At 40.9% G+C, this 21,444-nt stretch overlaps 1 protein-coding gene across 2 annotated transcripts in view; it reads left to right on the top strand.

The window, feature by feature from the left end:
- Nucleotides 1-21,444, top strand: part of Spata17 (spermatogenesis associated 17) — a 178,807-nt gene that overhangs the window by 10,060 nt on the left and 147,303 nt on the right. For both annotated transcript variants that reach the window (XM_006250449.5, NM_001398667.1), the window contains exon 2: nucleotides 20,568-20,657. In XM_006250449.5, the coding sequence (XP_006250511.1) occupies nucleotides 20,568-20,657 (90 nt within the window). The remainder of the gene's footprint in view (nucleotides 1-20,567; nucleotides 20,658-21,444) is intronic.

Raw genomic sequence — 21,444 nt, 5'->3', positions numbered from 1 at the left:
GGAACTTTTGGGATCACTTAAATATACTGTCATATCATCTGCAAATAGTGATATTTTGAATTCTTTTCCAATCTGTATCCCCTTGATTTCCTTTTGTTGTCTGATTGCTCTGGCTAGAACTTCAAGAACTATATTGAATAAGTAGGGAGAGAGTGGGCAGCCTTGTCTAGTCCCTGATTTTAGTGGGATTGCTTCAAGTTTCTCTCCATTTAGTTTAATGTTAGCAACTGGTTTGCTGTATATGGCTTTTACTATGTTTAGGTATGGGCCTTGAATTCCTATTCTTTCCAGGACTTTTATCATGAAGGGGTGTTGAATTTTGTCAAATGCTTTCTCAGCATCTAATGAAATGATCATGTGGTTTTGTTCTTTCAGTTTGTTTATATAATGGATCACGTTGATGGTTTTCCGTATATTAAACCATCCCTGCATGCCTGGGATGAAGCCTACTTGATCATGGTGGATAATTGTTTTGATGTCCTCTTGGATTCAGTTTGCCAGAATTTTATTGAGTATTTTTGCGTCGATATTCATAAGGGAAAATGGTCTAAAGTTCTCTTTCTTTGTTGGGTCTTTGTGTGGTTTAGGTATAAGAGTAATTTCATGTCTTAATATGTAATTTTGAACTATCTGTTCACTCAGTGATAAGACCATTTTTGTCTTCAAAAAGCAGTTTTTAAAAAGTGATAAATCTGATTAGAGAGATGTCTCAGCTGGTGAAGACAGCCACATCAAAACCTCTAGATCTGAGTTTGATCCCAGAACCCACAGGGTGGCAGGATAGAAATGCCTCCTGTCAGGTGTCTTCTAATTTCCACATCCATGCACATGTGTGTGCATTTGGGACACAAACACACATGCAAATGTAGATGCAAAAAACATCCAAAGGAATAAATTTTTTACATTATGATATAAAAAATTCCTTTGGACAAATTATAGTAAAAATGTATTTAGGCAATTTTAGACTATAGAAATGTAGACTCCTAAATATGGACCTGGGGATAAACGAAGTGATCTGTAAAACGAAGAGCTCCGTAATTTTTCAGTTGAGAAGTGGACGGTCAGGGAGAATAGTCTTGGCTACTTGGATGCTTTCCTGTCTTACTTACACACTGAGCATTACATAACCGTAAACTATCTGTGAAATAAGCTGATCAATAAGAACACATGTTCTCAGAGAAAAAGGTTGTTTTGGAACCAAGGTTAAAGTGTGCATAAAGTTATTACTAATAGAAAATTTGGTCCTAACTTTGAAAAACTGGATTAAGTAAAAAAAAATTAATGAATTTTAGGCACAGTGTAGAAGCAATTGTAGGATTTGATCTTACAGAAGCAAACAGATTAGATTAGCCAGTCATTGTAGTTGTTTGTTTCTGCCTGGAGGTTGTATTTGGTAAAATTCTAACCTCTTCAAGATAGAGCATATGTAGTGTCTGGCTTCTCTTCACTAAGCCCTGGGGTGGGGGTGGAAATGTAGCAGCAAACTCTGACCTATGACTAAGAGTGATAAGCTATCAGAACATACAAACCCAGGAATATAAAATGGTACCAATGGATAAGGCTTTTAAAGTCATTTTTCCAATGTAGTTAAAAATCAAGAGGAAAGCATGAATATAACAAGAACTTTATAAGAAATGAAAGAAAAATGATACTTTTAGAAATTAAAACCACACTTGACATTAAAATTTGCTAGAAGCACACACACATGTGAACCCACAAATGCATGCACGCACAGCACACAGAAGAACATCGAACTTGTAAGGTAAAAGGTTGCAAGTCCCTCCTGCTGTCCGTCACTCTGCACGTTTCCTCACACATCAGTGTCCTCTATGTAACCGTAATCCCAACACCAACATCAGGAAGTGGGTGCTGGCTTATGCTTCTGTCTCCCTGTGAACCGCCAAGCTTTGCCAGCTTCAGTAGTAATATTTGGAAGGTTTGTGCAACACTGAACAAAAGTGTATCCTCAAAATCTTTATAGTTAAAGGATCCGATGTGCCCACCCAAGGACACACCTGGAGAAAGGCTGGTCCAGAAGAACTATTGGTTTTTACTGGTTGCTGTGGGAGATGGTACCAATTTCTTCCTTGGTATAGCCACTGATGAGTTACCCATGCTCTAGTGAGTAACCTAACCCTTGATCCTGCAAGCACCCCTAACTGAACTCAGTGTTGTTTTGTTATTTTGCTGATGTTTTCACTGGGAGAGAACTGTTTAGGAAGAAGAAAGCTATCTATGGGAACGAAGGGAATCAGAGAAGGTAATGGGAAGGGAAAAGTGATCAGAATTAATTGTATACATGTATGGAATTGTCAAAGAAAAGGCAAAAAAAAAAAGTTAACAGACCCTTCTTGTCCTGTCTTTCTTGGTTATCATGAACATGGAATATTTATCTTTTTTATGACTTTTGACCCTTTTGAAGATTACAAGCTAGTTGTCTTGCAGAAGTTTTCTGGTTTTTTTCCTCTAGAATACAGGGCACATTTTTGGGGGTGGAATGGCTGGCTTATGAGTGACTCTGGTCCTCACACTGTACTGACCAGATTCCATATGGCCCTGCATTGTTCTGTCACTGGTGGCTTTATTTCATTTCAACCATAACAAAGAAGATGACTAAGAGACTTCTCCACTAGAACATTCTCTCTCCATTTTAATCAAGGGTGTGTTTTAAAGCATGTATTTGGAAACCATATTCCCTATTCCTCAACCCACTGTAAATTTACTTATTTTTTTTTATTAACTTGAGTATTTCTTATATACATTTCGAGTGTTATTCCCTTTCCCGGTTTCCAGGCAAACATCCCCCTCCCCCCTCCCCTTCCTTATGGGTGTTCCCCTCCCAACCCTCCCCTCATTGCCGCCCTCCCCTTATAGTCTAGTTCACTGGGGGTTCAGTCTTAGCAGGACCCAGGGCTTCCCCTTCCACTGGTGCTCTTACTAGGATATTCATTGCTACCTATGGGGTCAGAGTCCAGGGTCAGTCCATGTATAGTCTTTAGGTAGTGGCTTAGTCCCTGGAAGCTCTGGTTGCTTGGCATTGTTGTACTTTTGGGGTCTCGAGCCCCTTCAAGCTCTTCCAGTTCTTTCTCTGATTCCTTCAATAGGGGACCTATTCTCAGTTCAGTGGTTTGCTGCTGGCATTCGCCTCTGTATTTGCTGTATTCTGGCTGTGTCTCTCAGGAGCGATCTACATCCGGCTCCTGTAACTGCACTTCTTTGCTTCATCCATCTTGTCTAATTGGGTGGCTGTATATGTATGGGCCACATGTGGGGCAGGCTCTGAATGGGTGTTCCTTCAGTCTCTGTTTTAATCTTTGCCTCTCCCTTCCCTGCCAAGGGTATTCTTTTTCCTCATTTAAAGAAGGAGTGAAGCATTCGCATTTTGGTCATCCTTCTTGAGTTTCATGTGTTCTGTGCATCTAGGGTAATTCAAGCATTTGGGCTAATAGTCACTTATCAATGAGTGCATACCATGTATGTCTTTCTGTGATTGGGTTAGCTCATTCAGGTTGATATTTTCCAGTTCCAACCATTTGCCTACGAATTTCATAAACTCGTTGTTTTTGATAGCTGAGTAATATTCCATTGTGTAGATGTACCACATTTTCTGTATCCATTCCTCTGTTGAAGGGCATCTGGGTTCTTTCCATTTTCTGGCTATTATAAATAAGGCTGCGATGAACATAGTGGAGCACGTGTCTCTTTTATATGTTGAGGCATCTTTTGGGTATATGCCCAAGAGAGGTATAGCTGGGTCCTCAGGCAGTTCAATGTCCAATTTTCTGAGGAACCTCCAGACTGATTTCCAGAATGGTTTTACCAGTCTGCAATCCCACCAACAATGGAGGAGTGTTCCTCTTTCTCCACATCCTCGCCAGCATCTGCTGTCACCTGAGTTTTTGATCTTAGCCATTCTTACTGGTGTGAAGTGAAATCTCAGGGTTGTTTTGATTTGCATTTCCCTTATGACTAAAGATGTTGAACATTTCTTTAGGTGTTTCTCAGCCATTCGGCATTCCTCAGCTGTGAATTCTTTAGCTCTGAACCCCATTTTTTAATAGGGTTATTTGTTTCCCTGCGGTCTAACTTCTTGAGTTCTTTGTATATTTTGGATATAAGGCCTCTATCTGTTGTAGGATTGGTAAAGATCTTTTCCCAATCTGTTGGTTGCCATTTTGTCCTAACCACAGTGTCCTTTGCCTTACAGAAGCTTTGCAGTTTTATGAGATCCCATTTGTCGATTCTTGATCTTAGAGCATAAGCCATTGGTGTTTTGTTCAGGAAATTTTTTCCAGTGCCCATGTGTTCCAGATGCTTCCCTAGTTTTTCTTCTATTAGTTTGAGTGTGTCTGGTTTGATGTGGAGGTCCTTGATCCACTTGGACTTAAGCTTTGTACAGGGTGATAAGCATGGATCGATCTGCATTCTTCTACATGTTGCCCTCCAGTTGAACCAGCACCATTTGCTGAAAATGCTATCTTTTTTCCATTGGATGGTTTTGGCTCCTTTGTCAAAAATCAAGTGACCATAGGTGTGTGGGTTCATTTCTGGGTCTTCAATTCTATTCCATTGGTCTATCTGTCTGTCTCTGTACCAATACCATGCAGTTTTTATCACTATTGCTCTGTAATACTGCTTGAGTTCAGGGATAGTGATTCCCCCTGAAGTCCTTTTATTGTTGAGGATAGCTTTAGCTATCCTGGGTTTTTTGTTATTCCAGATGAATTTGCAAATTGTTCTGTCTAACTCTTTGAAGAATTGGATTGGTATTTTGATGGGGATTGCATTGAATCTGTAGATTGCTTTTGGTAAAATGGCCATTTTTACTATATTAATCCTGCCAATCCATGAGCATGGGAGATCTTTCCATCTTCTGAGGTCTTCTTCAATTTCTTTCCTCAGTGTCTTGAAGTTCTTATTGTACAGATCTTTTACTTGCTTGGTTAAAGTCACACCGAGGTACTTTATATTATTTGGGTCTATTATGAAGGGTGTCGTTTCCCTAATTTCTTTCTCGGCTTGTTTCTCTTTTGTATAGAGGAAGGCAACTGATTTATTTGAGTTAATTTTATACCCAGCCACTTTGCTGAAGTTGTTTATCAGCTTTAGTAGTTCTCTGGTGGAACTTTTGGGATCACTTAAATATACTATCCTGTCATCTGCAAATAGTGATATTTTGACCTCTTCTTTTCCGATCTGTATCCCCTTGATCTCCTTTTGTTGTCTGATTGCTCTGGCTAGAACTTCAAGAACTATATTGAATAAGTAGGGAGAGAGTGGGCAGCCTTGTCGAGTCCCTGATTTTAGTGGGATTGCTTCAAGTTTCTCTCCATTTAGTTTAATGTTAGCAACTGGTTTGCTGTATATGGCTTTTACTATGTTTAGGTATGGGCCTTGAATTCCTATTCTTTCCAGGACTTTTATCATGAAGGGGTGTTGAATTTTGTCAAATGCTTTCTCAGCATCTAATGAAATGATCATGTGGTTCTGTTCTTTCAGTTTGTTTATATAATGGATCACGTTGATGGTTTTCCGTATATTAAACCATCCCTGCATGCCTGGGATGAAGCCTACTTGATCTTGGTGGATGATTGTTTTGATGTGCTCTTGAATTCGGTTTGCCAGAATTTTATTGAGTATTTTTGCGTCGATATTCATAAGGGAAATTGGTCTGAAGTTCTCTTTCTTTGTTGTGTCTTTGTGTGGTTTAGGTATAAGAGTAATTGTGGCTTCGTAGAAGGAATTCGGTAGGGCTCCATCTGTTTCAATTTTGTGGAATAGTTTGGATAATATTGGTATGAGGTCTTCTATGAAGGTTTGATAGAATTCTGCACTAAACCCGTCTGGACCTGGGCTCTTTTTGGTTGGGAGACCTTTAATGACTGCTTCTATTTCCTTAGGAGTTATGGGGTTGTTTAACTGGTTTATCTGTTCCTGATTTAACTTTGATACCTGGTATCTGTCTAGGAAATTGTCCATTTCCTGAAGATTTTCAAATTTTGTTGAATATAGGTTTTTATAGTAAGATCTGATGATTTTTTGAATTTCCTCTGAATCTGTAGTTATGTCTCCCTTTTCATTTCTGATTTTGTTAATTTGGACGCACTCTCTGTGTCCTCTCGTTAGTCTGGCTAAGGGTTTATCTATCTTGTTGATTTTCTCAAAGAACCAACTTTTGGTTCTGTTGATTCTTTCTATGGTCCTTTTTGTTTCTACTTGGTTGATTTCAGCTCTGAGTTTGATTATTTCCTGCCTTCTACTCCTCCTGGGTGTATTTGCTTCTTTTTGTTCTAGAGCTTTTAGGTGTGCTGTCAAGCTGCTGACATATGCTCTTTCCTGTTTCTTTCTGCAGGCACTCAGCGCTATGAGTTTTCCTCTTAGCACAGCTTTCATTGTGTCCCATAAGTTTGAGTATGTTTTATCTTCATTTTCATTAAATTCTAAAAAGTTTTTAATTTCTTCTTTATTTCTTCCTTGACCAGGTTATCATTGAGTAGAGCATTGTTCAATTTCCACGTATATGTGGGCGTTCTTCCCTTATTGTTATTGAAGACCAGTTTTAGGCCGTGGTGGTCAGATAGCGCGCATCGGATTATTTCTATCTTTCTGTACCTGTTGAGGCCCGTTTTTTGACCAATTATATGGTCAATTTTGGAGAAAGTACCATGAGGAGATGAGAAGAAGGTATATCCTTTTGCTTTAGGATAGAATGTTCTATAAATATCCGTTAAGTCCATTTGGCTCATGACTTCTCTTAGTCTGTCGACATCACTGTTTAATTTCTGTTTCCATGATCTGTCCATTGATGAGAGTGGGGTGTTGAAATCTCCCACTATTATTGTGTGAGGTGCAATGTGTGTTTTGAGCTTTAGTAAGGTTTCTTTTACTTATGTAGGTGCCCTTGTATTTGGGGCATAGATATTTAGGATTGAGAGTTCATCTTGGTGGATTTTTCCTTTGATGAATATGAAGTGTCCTTCCTTATCTTTTTTGATGACTTTTAGTTGGAAATTGATTTTATTTGATATTAGAATGGCTACTCCAGCTTGCTTCTTCTGACCATTTGCTTGGAAAGTTGTTTTCCAGCCTTTCACTCTGAGGTAGTCTGTCTTTGTCTCTGAGGTGTGTTTCCTGTAGGCAGCAGAATGCAGGGTCCTCGTTGCGTATCCAGTTTGTTAATCTATGTCTTTTTATTGGGGAGTTGAGGCCATTGATATTGAGAGATATTAAGGAATAGTGATTATTGTTTCCCTTTATATTCATATTTGGATGTGAGGTTATGTTTGTGTGCTTTCATTCTCTTTGTTTTGTCGCCACGACGATTAGTTTCTTGCTTCTTCTTGGGTATAGCTTGCCTCCTTATGTTGGGCTTTACCATTTATTATCCTTTGTAGTGCTGGATTTGTAGAAAGATATTGTGTAAATTTGGTTTTGTCATGGAATATCTTGGTTTCTCCATCAATGTTAATTGAGAGTTTTGCTGGATACAGTAACCTGGGCTGGCATTTGTGTTCTCTTAGGGTCTGTATGACATCAGTCCAGGATCTTCTGGCCTTCATTGTTTCTGGCGAGAAGTCTGGTGTGATTCTGATAGGTCTGCCTTTATATGTTACTTGACCTTTTTCCCTTACTGCTTTTAATATTCTTTCTTTATTTTGTGCGTTTGGTGTTTTGACAATTATGTGACGGGAGGTGTTTCTTTTCTGGTCCAATCTATTTGGAGTTCTGTAGGCTTCTTGTATGTCTATGGGTATCTCTTTTTTTAGGTTAGGGAAGTTTTCTTCTATGATTTTGTTGAAGATATTTACTGGTCCTTTGAGCTGGGAGTCTTCACTCTCTTCTATACCTATTATCCTTAGGTTTTATCTTCTCATTGAGTCCTGGATTTCCTGTATGTTTTGGACCAGTAGCTTTTTCCGCTTTACTTTATCTTTGACAGTTGAGTCAATGATTTCTATGGAATCTTCTGCTCCTGAGAGTCTCTCTTCCATCTCTTGTATTCTGATGGTGAAGCTTGTATCTACAGCTCCTTGTCTCTTCTTTTGGTTTTCTATATCCAGGGTTGTTTCCATGTGTTCTTTCTTGATTGCTTCTATTTCCATTTTTAATTCCTTCAACTGTTTGATTGTGTTTTCCTGGAATTCTTTCAGGGGTTTTTGTGTCTCCTCTCTATGGGCTTCTACTTGTTTATTTATGTTTTCCTGGAATTCTTTCAGGGATTTTTGCGATTCTTTCAGGCATTTTTGCGATTCCTCTCTGTAGGCTTCTACTTGTTCTCTAAGGGAGTTCTTCATGTCTTTCTTGAAGTCCTCCAGCATCATGATCAAATATGATTTTGAAACTAGATCTTGCTTTTCTGGTGTGTTTGGATATTCCATGTTTGTTTTGATGGGAGAATTGGGCTCCGATGATGCCATGTAGTCTTGGTTTCTGTTGCTTGTGTTCCTGCGCTTGCCTCTCGCCATCAGATTATCTCTAGTGTTACTTTGTTCTGCTATTTCTGACAGTGGCTAGACTGTCCTATAAGCCTGTGTGTCAGGAGTGCTGTAGACCTGTTTTCCTCTCTTTCAGTCAGTTATGGGGACAGAGTGTTCTGCTTTCGGGCGTGTAGTTTTTCCTCTCTACAGGTCTTCAGCTGTTCCTGTAGGCCTGTGTCTTGAGTTCACCAGGCAGCTTTCTTGCAGCAGAAAATTTGGTCTTACCTGTGGTCCCGAGGCTCAAGTTCGCTCGTGGGGTGCTGCCCAGGGGCTCTCTGCAGCGGCAGCAACCAGGAAGACCTGTGCCGCCCCTTCCGGGAGCTTCAGTGCACCAGGGTTCCAGATGGTCTTTGGCTTTTTCCTCTGGCGTGCGAGATGTGTGTGCAGGGAGCAGTCTCTTCTGGTTTCCCAGACTTGTCTGCCTCTCTGAAGGTTTAGCTCTCCCTCCCATGGGATTTGGGTGCAGAGAACTGTTTATCAGGTCTGTTTCTTTCAGGTTCCAGCGGTGTCTCAGGCACAGGGGTCCTGCCGCTCCTGGGCCCTCCCCCACGGGAGCCCAGAGGCCTTATACAGTTGCCTCTTGGGCCAGGGATGTGGGCAGGGGTGAGCAGTGTTGGTGGTCTCCTCCGCTCTGCCGCCTCAGGAGTGCCCACCTGACCAGGCGGTTGGGTCTCTCTCCCACCGGGTCTGGGAGCAGAGAGCTGCTGCGGGCCGGGATCCGCGGGTGTGGGACTTCCGGTAAACACAGAACGTGCCCGGTCCTAGAGAAATTCTGCTTCGGTGTGTCCCACGCTCACCAGGCAGCTTTCTTGCAGCAGAAAATTTTGTCTTACCTGTGGTCCCGAGGCTCAGGTTCGCTCCTGGGGTGCTGCCCAGGGGCTCTCTGCAGCGGCAGCAACCAGGAAGCGTAAATTTACTTATTATTATCAATGTGGGCTTATAATTTCCTGTTCTCGTCAATGAGATAATGTCTCCTTTTCTCTTCTTTCTTTAATTCTGACATTCATCTGAAGAGAACCATGTCATACTTTCTGCTTTGCCCCAATCAGAAAGCATCCCTGTTTTCTGACAAAAGAAAGTATTCTGGTCTCCTCACCATCCATTTCTCCAAGGAGCCCTTGTTCCATATAGTAAGTTCGCCTTGTCATTGGGAGTGTTTCTGGGGATGGTTACTTTTAATGGATCATGGACCATGCTAGGGACCATGCATACCTATGCATTAAGACATTTTGCACGTATGTCAATTTCTGTGTTAGTCATTGTGGATATTAAAAGCCATGAGTTGGCTTTTGTGGTATTAAAAGCCATTGTGAAAACTCTCTTTCATACTCAGCATCCTCAGATTAATTCTATAATGCTCTGTTGCTCCTAAACTCATGAACTCCAGCATTCTTCCTGTCTGCATCCTAAATAATTAGTACCCCAAGAATATACCACCACACCTGGCTTTTCTTTGTTTCTCCAGGTGTGAGAGGCCTGCCCCTCACTCTCCTGACTACATTTGCTTTATTAAGCTATTCTCCATGTGTGTAACCCATTTTCTCTTACCACAGTGAGTACCCTATTCTCTGGCATTGATACCCTTCTCAGCGCAGTCCTGGTCTCCCATGCTGAACTGTAGTCTCCCTGCCAGTTGGGATGTCTTTCCCAACATTTTAAATGGGAGAAGCTATGTTGTCTGCCCTTACAAGTAGACCGCTCCTTCACCTTGACATAGAACATTCCTTTCTGGGCTCGTACTCTGACATGCTACCCCACGTAGCCCCAGTATGCGAGTATTCTCCATGCAAACTCTGACAGCCCATGTGACTTTACCCCTTTGTGAAATGTCCAGCAGACAATCTTACTTCCATTACCTAGTACTGAATGGATTTGTTTAGGAAGTGAAAAGCAGTAAATAAAAGACACTTTAGCCTGCACTAATAAGAGTAACCTTTGTGGAAAACTATGTCTCCTGATTTATGATCTACATTGAGGTCTTCGCAGCCCCACACTTGTTAACCTGTTAAATAACAGCAGCAAAAGTCGTGTGAGCCTCTCACTGAAACAAAAAGGAAGCTCGCATCTCCTAAGAGTAGCCCTATTCATTACACCAAGAGCCTTTCATCAGATACAACATTATTATAAAATATGAATTAAGTGTAGTGTCTCCCTTTAAAGAGCTTAAAAACTTTAAAAACCAGCAAAATCATATGCAAAAGAGTCACTCTACACATCAGTGTATCTGATGACAAAGGTCAGCGGTGTTGAGATATTATTCCTACAGTCTAAAAGAGTTGCGCACTGTCTGGTAGTGAGAAAAAAAGAATATTGGGTCTTTAATCTAACATTTATTTATTCATAGCTAATATATGTGGGTCAGACCAAGGCCAGCCGGTAGACATGTAAGGCAGTGTTCGAATGTTACTTTCTCTTCATTTCGCTACTTACCGCCAGTTAGTCCCTGGCCTTGGATGTACACACATGCTTCCCAGAGTTCCTATGCCTGTACTTGACGACCAAGCAACCAGAAACTTCTCGCCTTCTCCTGATGTTTTATTGCATTGCTCTTAATACGTCAGCTCTTTTGTCATTATTAACTCGCTCAGTATTCACTGTGATAACACTGATAATAAATTTATTTCAAATCCATGTAGATGGCATAATTTATTCACTGCTATAGGATTTTCATTATAATCTGGAACTAATTATTTTACCATTAAAATAAGTGTTGCCCACAGTTTTTCATTTTAAACATAAAACGCCTAGGGGTTCATGACATATCGTGTAGGCACTCAGCCTCCCAGTACTAACCAAAGTATCTGGACAATTCATTTGAAGCAGGTATTTTTTTTTTAAGGACAACAGAAAAAACAATGCATGAAATTAAGATTTCAGTGCATACATTAAAACTCAGTTAAAATTAGTGCTTTTAAATGTGTTATCCATTGTGTAATATATACTTATTGATACCGCATACATTCGTATTCATATACATTATTGTTAAACATTCCAGGAACAGATGGACTTGACATTTGACTAGTGTCTCCAGGAGAGATTTGTTTTATAAAGAAACTTACAATGCTGTGAACTTGGCTGCTTATATTCTGCAGGCCTCGTACCACAAGGAGAGGATGGATTCAGCGTGTAGTACACTAACTGTGGAGTGTGTTACACTAACTGTGTAATGCTGTGTGACCTCCAAGGAAGTAGTCAGTGAGGCTCTGCACCTTATCCCTTGACTGCTAACTGTTGACAGGGAAGGGGAGAAACATTTCCAGTCACTTAAATAGACTGCATTTAAAGAGAAGTAAATCTAGCGGAGCCCCAGCACATGTTGACGGTCGGAGCCCCAGCACATGTTGACAGTAAACACTTAGTAGGAAGCCGTGTCTGACATCTTGACTTTAATCTTACAGCCACCTTGTTGAATGGGATTGTCTGCATGGTCTTTTTTGAGCTCCTTGCTCTACTGGACACTGTATTGCTGTGTCCTTGTGTGGGTCATAAGTGACATTTTTATGTGTTCCTATCACATGAGTTATGAACTCACGATTTAAAAAGAAAAATGGAAGACGTGCTCTTGCGCTGTGGCCCTGCAGAGACCTTGCTACGTGGCAGCTCTAGCATTTGGTCCCTGATAACCATTGTTTTCCTTTTCATGTCTCTCCATTCACTTCTGTGACACAACGTTATACTTTTATATTATACTTGCACAAGTTTTTTTTCCTTCTTTAGTTTCATTCAAAACTGTCACAAACCAAAGATTATAACCTTTGAGGATGTGAAGTTCTACTGTCCAATTGGTGATACTGTATATAAGGAATTCTGTACTCCGAATGGTACAGATCCTACCCTGGAAGCCACAGGCTTCTTCCTTCTCTAGTCTTACATGTTTTGCTTTCTTATTCTTCATCTTCTTCCTCTCCTCCTCCTTCCTCTTCCTCTTCCTCTTCCCCTCCTCCCCACCCCCCATGTTACATCGGTCACATTTTATCAGTTCCTTCAATGTCACAGATACTTTACTGTGTGTGGGAAAACAGATATGAATAAAAGGTGAGCCCAGCCACAAAGAATGAAAATGTTCTCACTGGTATGTAGAAGGCTATAAGCATATGAAGATCGACCTTCTTGGAGGGTGTAGCTGAAAAATCAATTCAAGGAGTAACTATGTGGTCTAATGGCAAGAGAGACCATGGTTTGTTCAGGGACCTAATGGGATAGAACTCTGCAGGGGATTGAAATGATGTAAGAAGATAAGGGAATTGCGATGGGCCAGATTAAGGAGGTTTTGTTTGGTATACTAAGGGCTATGACTTCATTCAGACATTTTGATGTGTCCTCTGAGGTTGAATATTAAAAACTCTCAAGGAAACAATGACATTATTAGATTTTTCAGAAGGTAATTTAAGGAACCAGTAAGATGGCTCAACAGATAGGGAACTTGAAGACTCAAGGTCCATCGTGAGGATCCACATGAGGGGAGAGCCTACTCCTTCAGATTGTCCTTTGACCAGCCCAGGCTGCCCCACCCCTGTAAAATAAGTACATAATATTTTTAAATGTTTTAAAAATCATTCATTCCACGTGTGGTGTTACTTGCCTCCCATCCCATAATGTGGGGCATTGGGCAAGAGGATCCACAGTTCTAGGCTACTTAAGGAGACCTTGCCACACAAAACAAAACAAAACACTTGGGAAAACAAAATTTCTGCAACTAATCAGTTTTAAAAAGATGAAGGCAGAACTAATGCTGACTACTTATTTCTCAATCTCTGATGTCAGCTATTGGTTGGATAACATTGCTATTCTTTGACCAAGAACTGGTTTAAGATAAATAGTAGTGATAAGAAGATTCTGGTCTCCCTCTTCCCCTGTTCTTTCCTAGAAACAATCTCTTCCACTTGCGAAGGTGTGTGGGTGTTTTCTAATCTTTTGATATGGCATTTAAGTCTTCACTCATTTTAATTCATGTTATCCTCAAGGATATTGGCTTGAAAAATCAAATATATATAAAATGGTCATAAAATGTGTCTTTGAGAAGCATACTGGCTTACTGTTCTTATGCGGTAAACAATTTTGAATTAATTAATAACTTATTGTCCAGTAAGTCTTTGTTTTTCCTGTAAGTTTCAGCGATAGCATTTAAAAATAATATGATACGTAAAAGGATAATATTTACTCGTGGCCCTACAAAGACTTGGGACAATTTGCTGCTCTTGCAAATGACTCAGGTTAGGTTCCCAGCTCCCACATAGGGCAGCTCACAACTACTGTACCTCCAGATCTAGGCGGTCTCCGTGAGACCCTGCACCCACATAGCCTACCTACATTCAAAACATTCACGTGAAGTAAAAGTCAACTTAAAAAAGAAATCTTTAAAAATATCCATGCAGTTGTTTTTGTGTTGGATTATTCCTGTGTTATTTAGGAAGACTTTCAAATCCTGCAGTACAGCAATTCAGATCTCCTCTCCTCCTAGCCTGCTGAAGGCTGAGACTACAGGAATTGTGTTTGGTCCTAGCCTGTTTGATCTGGCTTTGAGCTGATATTATTCATCCTTCTTCCCACAAGGTTCTTATGATGCGCTATCAAATGTGCCTCTGGTGTAAACATTACTGAAGTTTTAACAGAAAAGCAGAATTTAAGATTAAGAAATTTGACCATCATTCTTCTACACTTAAAATTTGACTCATGACTTTTAAGAGATTTTATTGGACTCTCTCCTTTGCCCACTTCTGACGTACAAAGGCGTTGTGTAACTATTATATAATGAATCAGGTTAATGAAATTCAGGTTTCATTCCCTGAGTTCTGTGTTCTGCACAGAACCACGATTCTGTATGTGCAGTCTCATATGCACTCAGTTAAACTGCCTCTTTCAAATATGAGAATGCAAAATATTATGCTGTGCATTTCCCATTATCATGCTTTATCCACTTCAGAGGTATTGATATACTTAATTTTATGTAAGAATAAAACTGTATTGTTTCTGTAGTGGTCACTATTTCAGTAGGCCACTCTGCTTGTTTCAATGTTTAGCGCAGTCTTTATGAAAAGACTAACTCCACTAAGACCATTTGGTATAGCCAGAAACCATTGCTCTTGGTAGAACAGCTGATGTGGGTTCAACCAATGGTGGTGTATTTCACTGTTCTGGCCATCCCTGGGATGGATGCTGAGGCATTCTGAGTTTCTATACAGCTTCCTCTGTCTTGTATTTCTTCAGAAACACCTTCAAGATTCTTCCAGTGCCATGAATTTGGATTGATGGGTTCTTAGCAGGAGCAGAGGCCAACTAACGATAGACCCGTTAGGGATGCTGGAAGCAAACACTTGTCACCACATTTTCACTAAGGAAGGTTCTGGAAGCTACATCAGTATCAGCTGCAGTGCAAGAGCTTTCCCTGGAAGGTAGAGAAGGCACAGAATGTGTGCTTCTTAAGCACAGCAGGACCTTCCAGTGTTGGCTTGACTTCCTTATTTGTAGAGATAATGGTGTAAGTCACACGTGTGTTTACATTTATAATCAGCATGACCTCTTTGCAGCCATGCCGGGTACTCAGAATCAGATAGTCTCCGTGTACTTGACTTTGATGACCCTGAAGACACAATGCTGACTTTGTTTAGCTCGAAGGGTCAGGGTGTCAGGTAACCCAAACTGGCCTCGGACTTCCTGTCAAGCTGTTCATCCCTGATCCCCTTTCGAGTTCTGGGGTTGCTGGTGAACCACCACAAAACTAGTTGACCCCACTTTCCCCTCCTCTTTCTTCTCTCTTCCCCGTCTCTTTCTCATTCGCTGTACTTATCTTTAAATGAGTGATGCCTTCTTCAATTTGTGGATGCCATCAGGAGATAATGAATTTTAGAGGGAAATCATAAACTAGGCCCTTTGTTTTTCAGGAAGCTTTCAAAAAAGGCAGAGAGACACAGAGGTGTGTCTTCCCTACTTTTTACCACTGCAGCCTATAGCACACAGGGTAAGAATCTGAACTTCATTGACGTGAAGAAAATGCTCCATTTTTAAAAACTGGAGGCTTGAACTTTCCTTTTGTTGAGACATGAATCTCACTGTGAAGCTCAGGCTGCCCTTAACTTAAAATCCTTTTGTCTTGACTTTTCAAGTCACTCCATATTCAGTGAGGGGTGTGAATTTGGATGTTCCCTTTTTAAAAAATACATGATAAAGCCCTTGGAGACCTGAGTTCAAGCCTCAGTTCCTTGTGTGCTCGCAGAGGGTAGTGATCTCAGTGTGGGGCAGTGTGAGGCAGGGATTGTTGTGGTGCTGGCCAACCATTTTAGTCTACTTATGAACTTCCAGCCAATGAGAGACCATGTCTCAAAACAAGCTGGCACGTAGGGATCAACACTTGAAGCTAACCATTGACCTCTTCACATATGCACACTTGTGCATGTGCCTGCACCTCATGGAAACACACACACGTACCTATGAGCATACAGAAACACAAAACATGTAGAATATGTTCAATGCTTTTCTATTCTATGATCTGTTTTTGTAAAATCCTTTGCTTCTGAATATGGATAACTGTCCTAAAGAATACTTAGGTTTTCTCTGTTGATCTATTCTTTTTAGTTGTTTTCAATGTTAATATTTCTTTATTGCAATGCTTTACATGTTTGATAATTTTTGAAACACCTCATCAGATTTGTGACTGTGTACTATCACTGCTGGAGCTTTGTAAATGTAGACTTTGCTTAATGTAGAAGCTTTGTTAATGAAGAAATTCCACGGTTGCTTTGTTTCTAATCTATCAAATTCAAATGTAGTTACTTTCCTATTTTTTGACCTCAGTGACAATGCTGTGCTTTACCTATATAAGTCGTATGTCACCTGTCATCAACTCCTCCATGCTTAGATCCACCTGACTGTTGGGTACCCTCGACGTACCTTTGTAGATAAGCTTCTGTGCACAGAAGTGTGTTCTCTTTAAAAACTGTCAGAGGGAAGCATTCACAAACGGAAAGAGTAGCTATGACCTTATGACTCTTGATTACCATATTAACTGAAGATAACAATAAAATGTGTCTTTTAAGTTATTCTTTTAAATGTAATGTATGTGTACCATGGTTATGTTGTGCCTGATCCCTCTAACTCCTCCTATCTTCCCACCTCAAATCCATGGGTTTTTTCTTTATTTTTGTTATACACACACACACACATGAATGAATATGTAATTCCAATCATGAATCCATTTAGTGTTGCTCATACTTGTATGATTTTAGGGCTGACCACTTGGTATTGGATAACCAATTAAGGGTTCATCTGTGTGGAAGAATGATTTCCCTCTCTCAGCAGCCTTTTAGTACTCATAGCTGTTCATCTGAGGGCGGGACACTTCCCTCCCATTTCTGTTGACATATCAACAGGTGATGTCATTGTCTAGCTCTTGTCTAAGTGTCCGTGTTGTTGAAGTTTCATGTGTGCAGCTCTTATGCCCTGTAAGGAAGACAGGGTCTCACCATAGACTTCCAGTTTTTTCTGTCCTTTGATTGGGGATGGGGGCGGGGGAGGCTGAAAGGTACACTTGTCTGTGGTATAAGGGTGAGTACTAGGAAGGAATTTATGGATTATTCTGCTGTGAGAGAAAGTGGAAGTAGTGAAAGTGGAAAGCTGCTGCCTCCTCCATGACCTCACCAGCCACACCATGACCTCACCAGCCACACCATGACCTCACCAGCCACACCATGACCTCACCAGCCACACCAGGACCTCACCAGCCACACCAGGACCTCACCAGCCACACCAGCACCTCACCAGCCACACCAGGACCTCACCAGCCACACCAGGACCTCACCAGCCACACCATGACCTCACCAGCCACACCAGGACCTCACCAGCCACACCAGGACCTCACCAGCCACACCAGGACCTCACCAGCCACACCAGCACCTCACCAGCCACACCAGCACCTCACCAGCCACAGGTAGTTGGCTCTATTCACAGTCAGGCATGCATTCCCTCCTCCTGAGCAGGCTGTAAGTCCAGTTAAGCTGCAGATGACTCTTGCACCTAAGAGGACAGTTTGTTTGCCTTGCTACTCTGTAGGCATTGTAGCTAAATAGGGCCGTTGACTGCTTTTCTCCAATGGCAGCTTGCATAGCTCCTGAAGTGCTGTGAGAATTCCCCTCAGGGAAGAGGCTTCCAGGGCAGACCTACCTCCATTATTCCCAAATCCCGCGTGTGAGATTCGTGGGGACTTCAGCAGCAGGAACTTCACTTGAAACTCCAGGAGGGACTGAGTTCTCAACCTGGTACTGAGGGGGTTTAGCTTTGGGGATGGGAGGATCCTATCATCAAATTGCCATTTTCTCTATCACAGACATGACTGCTTTTGCACAGATTTTTTTTCAATTCTAGAAGTTTGAATTTTTTAAAATGTATAAAATAAGCTTCTTTTACTTAAAATTGTCTTTTTCTATATGTTGAAGTCAGTTCCCATTTTTAAGTTTCCAGTTGATTGTTTTGGATGAGGACACAATAGAATTTCAGTTATAACATTTGGAAATGTATTCTTTTACATCTTTGGCTTTACTTGTCCCTTCTACTCTTCTAACTCTCCCTTTCTCTCTCTTCCCTTAGAAGCAGTGATGAATAAGAACTCACACTAGGGAAGGATTGCCTAGAGTCAAACTTGGTGTCCAACACTGATTCTCACCAACTATCCTCATCTTGGACAAAGGGAGAGAGTGAAGTGCTTGCCTAGCTCACACTTCGTGAGAAGTGCTTGCCTAGCTCACACTTCGTGAGAAGTGCTTGCCTAGCTCACACCTAGTGGTGAAGTGCTTGCCTAGCTCACACCTAGTGGTGAAGTCCTTGCCTAGCTCACACTTAGTGGTGAAGTCCTTGCCTAACACACACTTGGCCCATATTTGACCCCAGCACTAGAAAAATAGAAGAGGTGTGTGAGTAGTAATTTATATTATCATGTTGAAAAGATTGTGTAGAGCTCTCAGCTGTAGGTGTGAAATACTAGAAAGAGTACCTAACACATAAAAAGTCTATTAGGAAATTCTTTTAACTATAACCAGATATGCATTACTAGGTATAGGGTACCTACTAGCCCTTGTGCACCCCTGACATTGGGGGAAATTTTCGATGGGGATATGCTAGGATGAATGTGCCAATAGGCATCTGCCCTCGTTAGGAGGACCTTTGGTGTGACACAGAATGAGTGTCAAGACTGATTCTAGTTATCTCTTAGAGGCACTGCAGATGCATTATGGGGTGAATATATAAGCTACTGCCCTCTGGATTTTAGTCTTTAATGAAGAGACATCAACCAACAAGCCTTACATACACCTGAGTTCGGTGTATAAAGTGGAAAGGCCCCACCTAATGCCTGGGAAGCCAAGAGCACTCTGGGAAATGTTTTAACTTTTCCTTGCCCACACATGAAGTACAAACAAAAGAGCTAAGAACGAAGGTGATACTGACCTCCTGACTGCTGGTGCATTTGATGCGGGCACACCAATGGTGCTGGCCTGTGTGAATGAATGTTCTCCATGCTGCATTTGACACGTGGATCAATGTCATGCTTTTGTGTCCCACACTCTGCTCCTGTGAGCCTTCTTGGTTTGGCTTTCTAGGTTGTTTGTTCCTTATGTAGACCTGCAATCTGTCTACTTTCAATAGCTACTGGTGCTCACAGATTAATTGCTAATCCTATTTTTCTTTGTGTCTGGCAAACCTTATAACTGTTGTTTTTAAATTGTATTGTTGAAAGTCTTCTATTTAATCTGTTTAATTCTACATATATACTATAAATTTATATAAAATTCATGTTTTATTTAACATTCATTATGAAAACAGAAGTAAATCTTTGTAGGGAAAAATAATTCTGGGATCTAGAAAGATTACTCAGTCAGCGGAGGTTCTCCCGTGCAAACAAGGCTCATGCTCTGACCCAGCTCAGAACTTTAACACACACGAAAATCCAGGGTCTCCAACCCAAGTGCCGGGTGGTTAGAGAGACAGTGGCTCCCTGAAGCCTAATCACCAACCTGTCTGAGTCAGCGAGCTCCAGGTTCAGTGAGTCTGTTAAAATACAGACGGGATGAAGAGTGACTCAGGAAGATACCCATGCCAAACTCTAGACACAACACATACACACACAGACACACACAGACACACACACACACACGCACACAGAGAGAGAGAGAGACACGCGCGCACACACACACACACACAGAGACACACACACACACAGAGACACACACACACGCACACACATACACACATAAACACACACACGCATGCACATACATGTTCACACACACGTGCACACACACATATTAACGTGGTTGCATATAAGCACAAACATACAGAAACAGTAACAAGAAAGAGGTGTCACCATGTTACCAACTGTGTTCATTCAGCAAACAGGAGGTGTAAAATGTGGGCCAGCCAGCGTGGAAAAGAAACAGTCTGCAGTCTGCCGTGCTGTCCCTTTATTGATTGCCAGTGGAAAGGCAAGATAATATTGACATCAGTTAGGACAGATATATAAAGTTGGTGTCTTGATCCAACTTTTTCTTTGTTGTAAGTCAGTAAAACCTAAGAATTATGTTTCTCGTCTTTTCATAAGCCAGTGACCCACTCGCTGCATTCTTTAACAGAAGCAGTCTTTTAGCAGAGTAGACATTTGATGACAGATTCATTTGAATTAGAGGCAGTTCATTTAGCTGATGAGTGAGTTAAATATGCAGACATTTTACTTTGCGCGATACATGTGTAGTGGCATTTAAACCATAAGTTCAAATAATTGTGTTTTTAAAATACTGACAATGTAGCACATTGTTTTTATTCCCTAATAAAAAATGCTACCAAATTAATTAATAGCATAGCAGATGATTATTAAAATAAAGTAGACAAAGCTGTTGAAAGCTCATGGCTTCTCAGAGAAAGGTTAATTTTTAAAACACTGCTCATTTTTTTGAAATGCGTTTTTCTTAATTTAGTATTTTAGTTTCTTTAAAATGACATTTGAATTGTAATTACCATCTTAGAAGAAATTAAAAATTAAGGTTAACAGGTTGACTTGCCTGAGAATTACATTAGTTCCTAATGAAACACTTTTCAAACCTTTTCTAGCGCCGTGGACTCAGTCAGGAAATTCGAGAATGATGCGGCTGTGGCGATTCAGAGCTGGTTCCGAGGGTGCCAAGTACGGGCCTATATCAGGTACGTGGGTTTTCCCATAGACACGATTACAACCTGAGGGGTGTGCCTGAGAGAATCCCAGGGTGTTCATGCAGCATTCTCTTCAGATGCCCCCTTACTTCAGTCAACAGTGAAGTCATTAAGTTTATAGTGTCCTATAAAACAGCTACAGAACACTTGAGATTATTCCTTACTGACACATGAAATTACATCTGCCATAGGTAGACCTTTAAGAATTCTCAATATTGTGAGAAGATTTGACCAGACACCACCTTCCTGAAGAAAATTCCTCATGAAGTGCATTTATATCAATGAGTTAACTGATGGGCCAGCAAAGAGACTGGGGAAGAGGAATCTGAGATTTCCCAACGAGTTTGTTGAAAGCGATAATATTAAAATAGTGGTTCGCCATTAAGAACAAACATGAGCCTCAGTTTCTCCCAAGTGTGAAATCTCAAGCTCTTTTGCCAGCTATGGCAGACAACAGCCTTTTGTGGCTGAGAAGTGACTTTAAGGTGAAAAGTAAAACACTCATGGTCAAGAATTAAGTTGGCATAGTCAAGCTTGAGAGTGGATATCTATCTGTAATCCAAGTCCTTGGGAGGCAGAGACAGTACGGTCTCCACGTATCCAAGGCAAAGCAGCTTTACATAATGAGTTCCAGACTATGCATCAAGGCTCTGTATCACAGAGAAAGTATAAACAAGATAAAATAGAAGCAATACAAAAAAACCAAGAGAAAATGAAGACACATAGAATCTTCATTTAAATGTAACCTTGTGAGTTATAGAGACCTCTTTCTTTCAAT

The sequence above is a fragment of the Rattus norvegicus genome, chromosome 13, assembly GCF_036323735.1.
Source record: "Rattus norvegicus strain BN/NHsdMcwi chromosome 13, GRCr8, whole genome shotgun sequence".
NCBI lineage: Eukaryota > Metazoa > Chordata > Mammalia > Rodentia > Muridae > Rattus > Rattus norvegicus.
Note: the sequence above shows the minus strand (reverse complement) of the source record. Positions and strands in the feature narration are given on the sequence as shown.